Raw genomic sequence first — 14,453 nt, 5'->3', positions numbered from 1 at the left:
TTTCAGGTTAACTAGAGGAGGTATAAAATTAAGTTAAATACTGGTATTTGTGTCCAGATTTTTAAAAGAGTGTGTGGGTTCTTAAAAATTGTTGAAAATTTTTGGAGACAAATACCAGCTCTCAGAGAATACTTAAAGGGGGGATTAATTGAAAAAAAGTTAATATGTGCACATAAGGCCGTATCCAAGGGGGAGGGGAGGTTAGGGGGTTTGAACCCCCTCCAAGAAAAATGTTTGTCTGACTCGTAAAAGCGTAATAAAAGTGGATATAAACAATTTTTTTATTTTTTGAGGGTTTTTTTTCTGTGACCCTCCCCCACAAAGAAAACTAGATACAGCCCTGTGCGGGAACAACTACTGTTACTATTGCTTCAACCACTAGTTCTATCGGAACTGCTTGTAAGGTTAAGAGCATTAAGATGAAAACTTCAAGAAGTGTGTGAATATACAGGTTGTCAAAAGAGCAAATCGACAATATAACAGTAGTGGCTGGTTGTATTTAGCTGAGTAGTTATACTACTGCTGTGACTACTATTACAACTATACTTAAGGGTATGAAGGTGAAATTTTCTGAGAATTAAACAGTACTATTCGTGTCCAGATTTTTAAAAGGGTGTATGGTGTTAAAAATTGTTGAAAAAATTTCTCAAGCATACGAATAGCAGGCCAAACCATAAACTCTTAAAGAAAACCCGAAAAGATTTAAACTGTTATTTTCTTTTTCCTGAAAAGACTATGCCAATATAAACGAATAGAAATTATTAAAAAAATTCTTTCTCAAAATAATTTTTTTGAAGAAAAGTAAAGAACTCCACTAAATCTAAAATGAGCACAAATAAAATCAAATAATCTACCAAGCGTTAAACTACTACAAATCAGCATTGATAAGTAAATGAAACACAAAGCGAACAGAAATTACAATAAATAACCGAGTCAGACTCAAAACCAACATAGCATAATTTGCTACGTTTTGACGAGTCAAACAAATATTTCGGGGGTGGGGGTCAAAACCCCTACTCCCCTGGATACGGCCTTGATTGATTCCTGTATTTTTAACAAAATCAACAAATAAAATTTCTTTTTTCATTTCATTGCATCCAGGACATGTTCCCTTTCGGCTATTGACATAATTTATAGCCTGTTTTATTAATAAATATTTCAATCGCTAAGCTTGCTATTTGATGTGATCAATGCATCAATCCCATTACGATTACAAAACCAGTAACTTTATGATTATAAAACCACAAAAGTACTAAATTTTTCCATTTGGAGATTTGCTGTAATTTTTCTCTTACTGTGAAGCTTTTGAAAAAACCCTAGGTATTTGAACAAATTACTGATTTTATCACCTTGTTACAAAAAGCTGTAACTGTAATGTTATCAATTTTTTTCTCATATTCTCTTTATATATTGAGTGGCTCATAAACTATTTAATATAATAATTCAGATGGTAATTAAATCAGATGGTAGATTATACTATTGTAAATCATTTCATGATCTAGAAATGTATTTTATGAAATCATCACTTTATTTTCAGAGACCACAGTTGGCGCCTAATAGCCCACCATATAAAAGGTATGACAATGGTCCAATCAGAACAAAGGAAAATGTTGGAAGTCAATCTGAGCAGAGGTTGTCAATCGAGACACAGCGATGTGACACTTTCTGGGAGAATGTATGTCTAGAGGCTGATGTCTACCCAAAGTAAGTCACATCTGCCTTGGTCATTCAAAATTAAATAAATCAAAGAGCCAAGACTAAAAACTGTTTTGCCACTGGACTTGTCTTAGGTTTATTATTCCTAAAACTACGTTTTTCAAAGATTTTTCTTTAGGGTGTTTCAAAATTAGGAATTCATTATGGCAATATCACATTTTCGTCAGTGTTGCCACGTTGAATCGTGAAAACAAGTAAGCAAAACTTTTTAGCTGAATGTGATGATGATTTCATCTTTAGGAATTGCAACATTAACAATCTATTAATATCCAGAGAAAAAAAAACCTTCAAGGGAAAAGTACGCCATTTTGAGCGGTTTGTTTAGTTTATGGTGTCATAAATTATGTCCAGAGGCGCCATTTGGGTGGGGCAGGGGTGGGCAAATGCCCACCCCAGGTTTTCCAGGGGGCCCAAGCTTCTACCAAAAAGGGTCCTTTGCCGGCCATAATAATAACACTATTTGCTATTAACCATTGTAAACTTTGAAAGCAAGTTAGATACATAATCTAATTCTCAAGTTCTGTCAAATGCTCGTTTCCTAGATGATTATATTAATATTATAAATTCTGAATATTTGCAATAATTCCTCTAAGTTGATAGACTAAAATAGGTCAGTTCCTGGCCTATCATTTCTTGATGGAATCGTTCCTTGTTATCTTCCAATTGCACTATATAGAAGCAATTACGCGAGCGACGAAATCGCTGTCTCAGCAACTCCATGCCGTCGCCGTCAACTTGGTTATTTTTCGATCGCGCACCCTGATTCAGGCCACAAGAAGCAAACTCACCGACCTGCGTTCAGATGCTTCATTTGTATCGCTTTTCAAGAAGGCTAAAGAGTTAGCAACAGAACTCGAAATTGAAGTACCTGCTGTGAATGGACCCGCGACTAGACCCTCCTCTGTTGGTCAGAAAGGACGACCTTGAAGAACTCAAAAGATCACTAAGCATCGGAAACAATTTGTGACAACTTTGACGCTAGGAAAGAATTTCATCGAATCTGGAAATTGGACTACTACTTTGGCGGATGAAATGAAGCATGAATACTTCAAAACTTTTGACCGTCTACTAGCCGAATTTGACAAAAGGTTCACAGATAACTTGCCAGTCCTGAATACGCTCGAAGCCTTAGATCCAATCTCAACCAAGTTTATGGACACAGAGCTGCTCAAGCTTTTCTCTTCTCTTTACGGCGAGCTGAATATCGACAGCATTCTTCTCGAATCTCAAGCTGGTATTACCAAGTGTTTCTTGCTCAATGAGGAGAAAAAGCCGGAAAACATCCTAGACATTGTCGACCATCTTCAGGCATTACCAGTGGCTTACTCAGAAGTAATTAAAGTACTTCGTATTGCTGCCACACTTCCTGAGACAAAAGCGAGCAATGAGCGTTTGTTTCCTAGCCTAGAAATAGTGAAAAACTACCTGCAGTCTACAACAGGAGATGATCGTCTCAGTCACCTCCTTTTGATATTTGCAGAGAAGGATTTAGTAAAAAATTCGGACAACAACCAGCTTGTTGACGATTTTGCAAAGATGAAAGCTCGGCGGTTCCCCTTGTTACCTTGAATGTTGTTATATATTTTTTTCTTTTTATGTTTTTCCTTTTAGTAAATATATTTGATCTGGAAGATTTCTGCTGAAGGGACACTGAGATTTTGGTTACAACCTTCAGCACAACAATGAAGGTTACTTTCACCGACGTATTTTTTTTACTTAAATAAGAAAGTTTCTCGCTGAGGAATGCCAGCCTGAATTTCCTCTTTCAGTTTAATCACTTAACCTCGTTGATTGTATTCTTCGTTGTTATAATTAATCTTAGAGGTCAGTGTGGCTGAGTTCCACATTTGGTTACAGTACATTTTCAAGCAACACACGGATGCTGAAAATGCATTTTTACTTAGAATATTCGATCAATATGCTGCCAAAACCCGGATTTTTCTTACACGACACAAAGTGAATGGGGGGGGGGGCAGATGAAGTTCATGCCCACCCCAAGATTTGGCCCAAATGGCGCCTCTGACTATGTCACTGTCATATGTCACTGTGACAGTGTTTAGTGATATATGTCACTAAACTAACATATGTCACTGTCATATGATTTTAGTTTATTTTTTGCTGATTTTTCACCCACTTTTTTTCTAATTGGGCACCCGGCATTAACAAAAACTGCATATTTGCATTTGGAAGTCTTTTTCATTAAGAATCAAATTCCAATTTTTCCTGTTTTCTTTTTTAAGATATTCATATTTGTATAAGTTTCCACTTAACCAATTCAAACAATCATGTCTAGTTATCGCTGTACGTGGTATTTAAAGGTATTTTGTCCTTGTAATCGATGCTAGTTCTTAACAGCAATTAGTTCAAATGAACAGAAGCCTAAATTCTGAGACAAGGGTGCTGATTTTGAAGCTATCGGGGAAATACATTATTTACCCTAAAGCTTTAACAATTATACGTTAAGATAATACGGACAATATTTATATCCATATTCGTCTCTCAATCTAAAAATTTATCTATTTCATTTTCAACTGTCAGATTTTCCGTTTTTCCCGCTCAAAATTTACGGAATATTTTCTTCAAGGTCTATTCAAGGTCAAGGTGTAAACAAATTCGCCAACAAGAGTGTTGGTGAGCATTTTTTGCCACAATTTGTTGGATACTGCGGAAACATACCTTAAGCACTAGAAAAACGTTACAAGCCATAGCAGTTCAAAATTACTAGTTTAGATTAAAAAAAAATAATAGTTTTCTCTGACATTCAAACTGTTCATTGACTTTACCAATCAATAAATTAAGGTTTGTATATTATGCATTAGCCGTAAAACCTAGAGAAGTGTTGATTTTTGTGTTTATGTTTGATTTTACTTTAGTATTTTGACACAAACAACAACGTGTTTAGATGGCTGACCTGTTTTCCGTCTTAAAATTGACAATTTTTTTTTTTAACGTTAGGTTACAAATTTATATTTTAACGTAGTTTATACAGTATATCCAAAGCACTAAGAGTTTTTTATTTTGCTTTCTGGAATGAAGTTAATAGCGTTTTATTACAACAACTACTTGCAACTCATCGTACCACCCAGCCTTATAAGGCTAATGCAGCCGCGCACACTCGTACTACGCTCGACTCTGTTCAGAGTTTCAGTCTTTACTCCTCTTGTGTGGCTCCTGCTGTTTTGAAAATTTTACGCAGGACTGCCCAGAATTATTAACCGGCTAAAATTCGTGAGGTGGGAACGGGGCCTTCCAATTTTTATACATATTTTTTTGTTTATATACAAGCATAGATTACCATGAAAAAGCGTAAAAACCCACCTTCTACCGGTTTTTTCTTTTTAATTGGGTCGGTCTTAAAACCACTGCTTAAATTCGATCCCTAACCTAGAATCAATAGTATTTCTGTTTGGCGTGTTAAAAATTTTATTTTGACGAGTGACATTTATTAGACCGTTGTAGAAAGAGGCTCTAACCCACAGGTGTACCAGGTGGATCTTATGGCTTATAACGGGATACAAGAAGGGAGGGGGATTGAAAACAATGGCCTGGATATTTTCTTACATTTTTCGAATTCTGAAATGCTAGCACTTCACTGAAAACTGACCTTGCATGATTTTTTTTTACAAACTACAAACTGCAAACTAAAAATAACTGATATAATGGCAAGTGAAAGACTATCGAGAGCCTTTGAAACTAGTGTACCTTTTCTGCTTTCTAGTTAAGGACTTTCCTACTGGCAAAAGAATGTACTACTTTTTTGGTGGGTTTTGTATGTTAAGCAAAGTGCCAATTTTTTTCAGAATTCTACGAATATAAATATCCATAAACCAATTTATTTGAAGTTTTTGTAGATATAGGTCGCATAAACTGCGAAGCTATAATTTTATTTCCCTTTTAAGTTTCAACTTCACTTTTTACTTCTTCTTTTTATTTCTTCTTTTTCTAAATCAAATGCCTGTTCTAAATCTATAAGGCTCAAGGCTAAAGAATCTAATTATTCAGAAACTATTCAATTATTAATATAAGTGTGAGTATTTGGTCAACGTATGCTCTTTCCTTCACACCTTATTTTCTCTATCCTCTTCAATTCTTATCTAAACATTGATGTTAACTCCATATTTTTACAAAAGAAAGCGTAGCTGAAGATTTTTAGTCCTGTTTTTCCATGTATGTGAACGATCTTATTGTTGGACAAAATGTTTGAAACTAAAAAAAAGAGGCGAGACCTAACTTAGTTATTTTAAGTACTCCATCATTGTGGTCGGAACGCTAAATAATTTTTCATGACCATTTAACGGAAAAGAGACCTGCGAATCTTAACTCACTACTTAGTAAGATTTGTTTCAATGTAAGCCTACTGGTTGTGTGTTCACTTGAATGCCTTAACAGTATAAGTTGTAACATACGATTTCGATAGCAAAAGCTTAAAGTCAAGATATTTAAGTTTAAGTATAACTGGAATTTTTCCCCTTCCTAAAAAAAGAGAATTAATAAGAATCTGGACATTATTTAATTTTGTAAATTTTGTTGTTTCTTCCATCTTGGACAAACAACCGGGTTCTTATTAAAAAATTTCCTGTTCCTAATATTACAGTAAAATTGGAAGTGCTAAACAGAAAGCTTTCAAATACTCTTTCTATCCGTATCTCTTCGTACTACCGCCTAATCAGTTTTTCAGTCGTAATTTGCTTTTCTTTTTTAATTGTTTTAGTCTTGGGCCGTTCAACCGTCTTAGCCACCTTTTTTCGTAAATAATTTTATTTTCTTGTGTTTCTGTGTCTTGAATTTTTTTGTTTTCTTTATTTACTCTGCTCTTTACACTTTTTTAAGGTCTCATGTAGGCAGTGTGTTTTCTTTTTTTATGCTCTACAAGTGTCATCCTGGTATACGATGTGGGTTAAAAATAAATTATTATTATTATTATTATTATTATTATTATTATAGTTTTCATTCGAAAGTATGAACAAAACTAATTTGGTTCATAAAAAAAGAAAAACAAATATTATCGCGTATAAATGAAAAAACGTCTAACTTCAGTCTTTTATTAGGGGAGGGAGGAGGGGTGGACGAAGTTCAGGGTGAACTTGCTCCCAAAATGACAAGCTTTGTTTTAAAGAACTATTCATTTTTTAGATCGTCTCCCGTCTTTTTGTATTCTTTAACCCCCCCCCCTCTGCAAACGTACCTGTTTGACTACAGCTTCTTTTTGAGGTTTTAAAGCTCTAGATTCAATTCAGTATATAAATATCAGGAATGACAATTTTAAGACATGTCACATAAAAGGATTCTTTTGTATTTTGAATTCTTTGCGCTTATCAGCACGGAATAGTAATGAGTGTTTCACTTTGAAATAGCCTCTGCTACGCTACAAATGACTATTTTGCTTACCAATTAAGTTTTTTCAATTCGTAACAATAATTTATTGTAAATTTTCGTTTTTTCAGGGAAATCATTCGAAATATTTTTGCAAAAAACAAGATGACAGCAGACATACTATTGGCAGATGTTAAACAGCAAAGTGCTGATAACCTTGTTGAAGGTGTTTCTCAAGAAGAAGAAAAGAAGTATTCTTACAGTCATTACTATGGAACAAGGTAAGGTACAAATGGGAATGACAACTTCAATGGAGTACAACATATTGTAAAGTGACCACGGCTCTATGGTCTATTCAACTCTTATTTCATTTTATCATCACGAGGTTTCCGATTTTAAAAGTGCCTTTTTCAGATTTAAAAGATTTTTAATTCCTTTTCATTTAACATAATATAATAATTACTTCAAATAATTTATCACAAGCTATGTAAGGAACTACATATCACAAGCTAGCATACATGATGGGGCCTCAATTACTAGCGAGGAAAGTGTTAAAGAATGATGGGTAGAAAATTTTGAGAATGTATTAGAACGCGATAAAGTTGTAGGAAATGATATTTCACCACAGCTCTAAATTCTGTTCAACTCTTATTTTATTTTATCACAACCAGGTTTCCGATTCTAAATGTCCCTTTTTCGTATTTTAAAAGATTTTTAATTCCTTTTCCATTTAAAACAATATAATATTTATTTCAAATAATTTATCACAAGCTACATAAGAAACTACATATCACAAGCTAGCATATGGGATGGGGCCTCAATTAGTAACAAGGAAAGTGTTAAAGAAAGATGGGTAGAAAATTTTCAGAATGTATTAGAACGTGATAATGTTGTAGAAATGATATAGAAAAGAATAAAATATTCGAAAACATTTGGAAGGGTAAAAGATTTATTTTCCGAAGAAGAATTAGAGACAGTACTAGAAGTATTAAAAAATAATAAGACCGCAGACGCTGCTAGTGTGGTAAATGAGTTTTTGAAATATGGTAATTGTGAAGCTACAGATGAATCACTGAAAACTATTAATATGCTTTTTGAAAAAAGGGAAGTACCTAGTGATTTTAGGAAAATTTTAATTAAGCTCTTTTATCAGAAAAGTGATAAAAGTGAGTGTGGTAATTATGGAGGTACAATCTTGATTTCTGTAGGAAGCAAATTACTTAGCATTTTGATAATTATTAGACTAAGAGATGCTTTAAATAAAGCTTTAATAGTAGAACGGCATGGTTTAAGGAACCTGAGAGGAAATGACAACCAGAGCTAATTTTTAGATTAATAGTTGGGAAATTTCTTAACCAACAAACCCTTTTAGTCCTCAGTTTCATAGATTATGAACAAGCGTTTGATTCAGCCGATAGAAGAACTTTAGTGAAGGTTCTATCTTTGTACGGTGTATCAGATAGGTGCATAAAAGTGATTAGTGATATTTGTGAGAACTATATATTTGCTGTTAATGTAGGAAGTGAGATTAGCTGATGCTTTTGTGTTTAATCAGAAGTCAAACAGGTTTATGTCCTACCTCGGTTTATACGGTTCTAGTCGATGTATTGTGTCCTGAAGAACACGACTTTGGGAGAGTATGAAATAAAATGGGGAATTACCACACTTGTAAAGTTGGATTATGCAGATGATTTGAATGTCCTAGATGAACAATATTAACAAAATGAACGAATTTTTGAATGTTTTGAGGGTTCAAGGTTCAAGAATAGTTTTGAAAATTAATGTTGAGCTGACTAAATCGCTTGGACTAGGAATAGATGAAAGTGAACAGCTGATGCTGGGTAAGGAGAAAGTGTATCAAGTGGATAGCTTCCCTTACCTGGGTAGTATTACTTGTAAAGATGGGTGATGCATTGAACATGTAAAAAATGGAATAGCCAAGGTCCATGGAATTTTCCGGAGTTGAAAAATTTTTAACTCTGCGAACACAGATTAGACTATTGAAAGTTACGGTAATGACATCGGTCAAGTGTGGTCTGGAAGCTTAGGCACTTTGTAAAGTACGGGAATATTTATTAAATATTTTCCAGAGAAATTGAAAAAATATGAATCAATCCCGTTTTTAAGGGTTTAATGAAAGAAAGGTTGATATGAGTTGGACACTGATGAAGGATGGCAGATTGCCATGCTTCATCAATAGAATTGATAAATTTCTATTTGGCCGTCTATCTGGGACCAAACGAAAAGCAGGTCATCTTAAAATGTGGTGGAAGAGGTCATATGGAAAGATTCCAAAGAGACCGGAATTCCACGGCAGGGGGTAAAGAATGAAGGTTTGAGTATATTGAACTGGAGGAAGAGCGTACGCAGCTGTGTCGGTCACAGACGGCTTAGTGCTGGATTGAGTTGTTACTAGCAGTAGTAAAAGTAGTATTACAATCTCTGGTAGAGCTAAATTTCACTTAAATTAGCTTTATATCGTTAGATTGTGACCTGGACCATTCATAGAATTTTGATTGAAATAGGGGAAGGGTTACGTTTTGTTAGGGCGGAAGGAGAGGGGTGATCTATTATGGAAAGTTTCATTTATAGGCCTTTATGACACTTAGAAATGATCTAAGAGTGCCTGGTTTTCCGTAATATCTCAGACCTAGGAGGGTTCGAACCTAGAGTCATCACCCTGGATACAGTATTGGCTATTACTTTTCCTAAAATATCTTAAGGTGCCAACTCCGGCTCCTCAAATTTCGAAAATATGACTCCAAAACTCAAGGAATTAAACTTAGCGATGCGACAAATGGAAAAGATAGGAAAACAGAAAAAAGATAGCTTTTTCGCAGAAAGAACATTTTAGAAAAAAATGGGTCACAACTGGCCAGCCTGTTGTCCGTTGAGAGAACCGTCCTCATTTATGACTCCCCAAAGGCACCCCCCAAAGAGGAGATTAAATCTCCCTTAGCGGAGATTTCCAATCCATCCCGACATTTAATATCTCCCAACTTTTCCCCAACCCGTTGTAGGTCGTTCAACTCTTTTTTATGATCATCTTCATTTAGATATTTAGATTGTTTTGGAAAAAGCATCTGTATTAAGAATAAACCTCTTAGAAAAAAGATGTTTAAGGTCATAGAAAAATCTTTTTCAATTTACTATATGCAAGAGTAATTTTAACTGGATCGACCAGTAGTGGTATTACAAAAATTACTTAGAAATCCTTTTTTAATTTTAGTATTCATATTTACGATCATTTTTGTAAATGTATCCAATCGATAGATCTAATCTATTTCTTTACTTCATATTTTATTCTTAAACCTTTTTTTTTATTTTGTGCTTTAAATTTCTTTTATCTAATGCAGGAATAATAGGGAATATTGACTTTTAATATCAAAAGTATATGTGGATTATCTTGACTGTCAAAGAAAAACCTACATTTAGGTATTAAATTACCTAAAAAGCACCCTTGCACAAACAAATGTTCGTCAACAGCCATAAAAAAAATATGTTGACATTTTTTGTTGGTATTTTAAAATGTGTATTGTTTATCATATTGTTTTTCGAATTTACGAAATGGGTCTGAAATATATTCAATTATTGGAGTAGGATAATCATATTCACTTGAATTATTTCTGGTCCAAAACGATTCTTTAGCTGCTGTTTTTATAATAAATTTCATTGCTTGAAGTGCTTTTGCGCTTTGAACTTCAGTGGTTGAATCGACTAAAAATATCTAAACGTCAACATTTGCTACTTTATCAGTTTGGCGAAATTTTTGCCAAAATTGCAACAACTGAAAAAAAATTACTTGAGGAACTTTAGTGTCATAAGTGATTTACTATTAGAGTATATTGTTAGCCCGTCGTGACGTTGTGACGGGGGTTATTATTATGTTTTTGTTTATTTATATAGATATACGTGTTTGAGGTTAGAGTTGACATAACGAACTGAAAGGTTCTCTGGCTTCTTTTTTTAATTTGTCTGTAAATAAAGGGATATTCCTGAAGAATACCCTAAGGCCATCTTTGTTGAAAATTCTAAAACCAGACGTGAAATTCCCAGCATCCTTAAGTTACTACTTGCTGATATTACTACTCAGTGATAGGAGTTACATTAAAGTCAACATAAAATTTGATATTGAAATGTTGAATGTAATTTAACATTTAAGTTGAATGTAATTAAACTATAGTCTAATAAAATCTGAAGTTCGAACTCTCTTGGATCTCATTTAGATTTAAAATACTTATCATTTGACATACCACCTTCAGAATTATCAGGTCTGAATTGGAACATGGCCAATTAGCAAAATTAAAAATTGCTAATGTGAGACAAAATTAGCCCAAGATTTAGAAGGAGGTAGATTTAAGGAGACTTAAGGGAAAAATTTTAATTCATACACTGTATGATAGAAGAATTTCAATTTTTGAATTAGAAATTCTTCTTCTAAAAATACGTGCTGCGATACTTATGCTTTTTCATTTTGGCTAATTAAGAGCTTTGTAACGATGTTAATTTCTAGTTCAAATCGACGCTTTTACTGCCATCTGTTTCTATAATAGTTTGATTGTGTGCTTAGGTTTCTCTAGAAATTGGAAAAGTTAATACTTCTTTACCTTGAACTTTGCTTAAAATACAAGAATACATAAAAAAGAAAACTGTCACTGGACACATCTTACGATGCTCTATTCATACCTGAAAACCGTGATTTTCTTGAATTTTATCTTCTTTTCAAAATTATGAAGCTTTTAGGGCGTTGCGTTACCAAATTTTTGTCAGGGTTGCCATGTTGAACCATGAAAGGAAATAAGCAAAACTAATTAGATGAATTTGAAATTGCTTTTTGTCCCAAAAATTTTAAACATTAACAGTCTGTAGATTCCCAAAGACAACTGAACCTTCAAAAGGAAGCTACACCGTCTTAAGCTATTTGGTGCTAGTCATTTTGACTCATTACCATTTTTTTTTGTTTTTTTTTAATTTGGCACTCGCTACTAACAAAATCTTTGAAACTGCATACAAAGTTAACTCCCGATTTCCCCTAATTTTGTAAGATATATATGGTCGGCTAAGTTAACACTTAACACAGTCAAGGAGCCAGATTTAATTTTCACTATCCTTATTAATTAAAGGCTAATTCTATTAAAGTTTGCACTGTGAGAATATCTTCAGATTATCCAATTCTAAAATTAGTCACCAGCACAGCTTAGATATACAATACAGTTATGAAAACTAGATTTATTTCTGGGACACAGTGCGCGGTAGCGATGCTAGCGGCTGGAGACAGGAAACTGGCAGTCTGAATCTAAAAGATCGGAGCAATTGGACAAAAAAAACAAAATTGCGTTCCCGCCTATGGTGTTGTAGTACGATCTACGCGTCGGAGCGCTGGCTTGGAGGAGGCGCCAAGTTCAAAGCTCTGTACCAAAAGGTTCTCATGAGCAAGATAAGAGTTTTCACAACTGTATTGAATACCTAAGCTGTGGTCACCAGATATTATTTATTTTTCAGACGACAGGGAGAAGACGCTCATTTGCACCGAGATTTTGCCAATGATGGTGGATACATATGTCCGTCTGATATTATCTATGGCAAACCTAAACGAGCAAGGAATAGCAAAGGAATATGGAAATACGTTATTAATTTTGATGATTACACTCAGACACTCCGGATGGAAAAATGCATGTAAGTATCTAATTATTAATTATATATGAAAATCACTAATAATCATACAACTTGTGATAACGAACTGAAAGTAAAGATTGACATACGCCAATAGTAAACAAAACTCTAAAAAGCAGAATTTTAGAACAATAAATAAATAGAAAATATTTTGCATATTTTGCTGATTCCAAATATGCAACATTGATTAAGCTTAAGAGTATCCATCAAAATTTATTAGGATAGACGAATATGCATAATCTCAGAATCCAGGAGGAAGAAGGAGGAAGAGGGAAGAGCTTGTCTAATAGTGATTTAATCCTGACGAAAATTGCATCATCAATTCTGGATGTCAGAGAGTTTCTTAACAGAATTTTCAAACTCTTAACTGCGAACATACCAAGATTTCGTAATTTCAGCATCTTGGTTGCGGGTTTTTTTCACCAGTTGTGTTTGTATTGAACCAGTGGTTGAAGACTTTTGGAAGAGGGGTCCATTTGAATAAATCATGAGATCTTGTGACTTTTTTAAGAGCCCAAAGTGATTGGAGGGCAACTAAGCCCCTTATTTGCCATTTTTTGGCCCTGGGGTACAAATGCGAAAATTGCACCACATCAAGTTTTTGAGGCACCCGTTGCGAAACCCGTTGCCGTGTAGTACCCGTTGCGAAGGCAAAGAGTTTTGAGAAATTAATATTTTCATATACAAAGATCATAAATAATTCTCCAAACAAAGAAAGACATTTTTTATAATGTTGAACTCAAAATCTTAGCGTTATTGGGTCAAGATTTGGGTTATTCAAAGGATATTTTGAAAAAAAGACCTAAACTTATTCATTAGCCAAATTCTAATAAAAGTTCATCAATGAATTGCATTAGAAACTTGAGAATGGCTGGCTAGAATTCTGGTTGCGTATATATTTTAATGTAGTTAGATTGTAAAAAGAGCAAGAAAGAATAAGAAATTCATTGTTCTAACCACAGAAAAAAAGGCTTATAACACAGATGTCCAACTGAGCAACTTTTTGGTAACTGATAACTTTGGTGCTTATCCTCGTTTGTCTTTAGTTTCTTCCATAAATGTTTTCATTGGCGCAATTCAAGAATTAAATATTGATTATGAATTAATAATAAATTTTCTTGTGATAGATCACCATTGTCAAACCTATAATCGTTTGATAAGTATTATTTAATAAACATGAATTAATCACTTGAATAAATTGATCAGCCAATAAACAGGACAACCTTGTCTTCAAACACACATCACCATCATTACAAATAGCTTCAAGCTACGCCTAATGCTAGACTTCACCTTGAATATTGTATTGCAGAATAAGCCTTTTGGACATGATTCTGTATTATATACCTTTTGTCTGGTGTTCTAAGCATAGGTTCTGAAAACTGCACAAGAACTTTAAAGCAAGAAGATGAAAAATTCCAAAATCTAAATTTATGATTTTTGAGAATGGGAACTCTTTAATGGCAGAGTCTATATACTCCTTTTAGTACAAATGAAAAAGCCGATGCCTTAATTTTATGCATATACTTTTGCGTATTTTTTGTTTGCGTCGATACTGCATATAAGGGGCTTCATCGCTTCAAAATTAAAACTTCAAAAGAAGAGAGTAAACTAAATAAAATCCTAAATAAAATAGTAAATAAAAAAAACTAAATTAAAGCCCGAGTACCCCATGGAAAAAAAAAAAAAATAAATAAAGGGCCAGGCTCATTTCTAAGATATAAGAGATGATGACTTCCCCATTTTCCTCATTT

The 14,453-nt window shown here is 33.9% G+C and overlaps 1 protein-coding gene and 1 long non-coding RNA gene across 2 annotated transcripts in view; one reads left to right on the top strand and one right to left on the bottom strand.

Annotated features, from left to right (window-relative positions):
* Positions 1–11,794, bottom strand: part of LOC136036686 (uncharacterized) — a 35,462-nt gene extending 23,668 nt beyond the window's left edge. The window contains exon 1 of the long non-coding RNA XR_010619767.1: positions 11,716–11,794. This is a non-coding gene — a long non-coding RNA (uncharacterized LOC136036686). The remainder of the gene's footprint in view (positions 1–11,715) is intronic.
* LOC136036684 (uncharacterized) overlaps positions 1–14,453 on the top strand; it is a 65,861-nt gene that overhangs the window by 40,210 nt on the left and 11,198 nt on the right. The window contains exons 6-8 of the mRNA XM_065718995.1: positions 1,538–1,704; positions 7,161–7,310; positions 12,532–12,705. Of these exons, the coding sequence (XP_065575067.1) occupies positions 1,538–1,704; positions 7,161–7,310; positions 12,532–12,705 (491 nt within the window). The remainder of the gene's footprint in view (positions 1–1,537; positions 1,705–7,160; positions 7,311–12,531; positions 12,706–14,453) is intronic.

This window comes from Artemia franciscana, chromosome 15 (assembly GCF_032884065.1).
Source record: "Artemia franciscana chromosome 15, ASM3288406v1, whole genome shotgun sequence".
Lineage (NCBI taxonomy): Eukaryota > Metazoa > Arthropoda > Branchiopoda > Anostraca > Artemiidae > Artemia > Artemia franciscana.
Note: the sequence above shows the minus strand (reverse complement) of the source record. Positions and strands in the feature narration are given on the sequence as shown.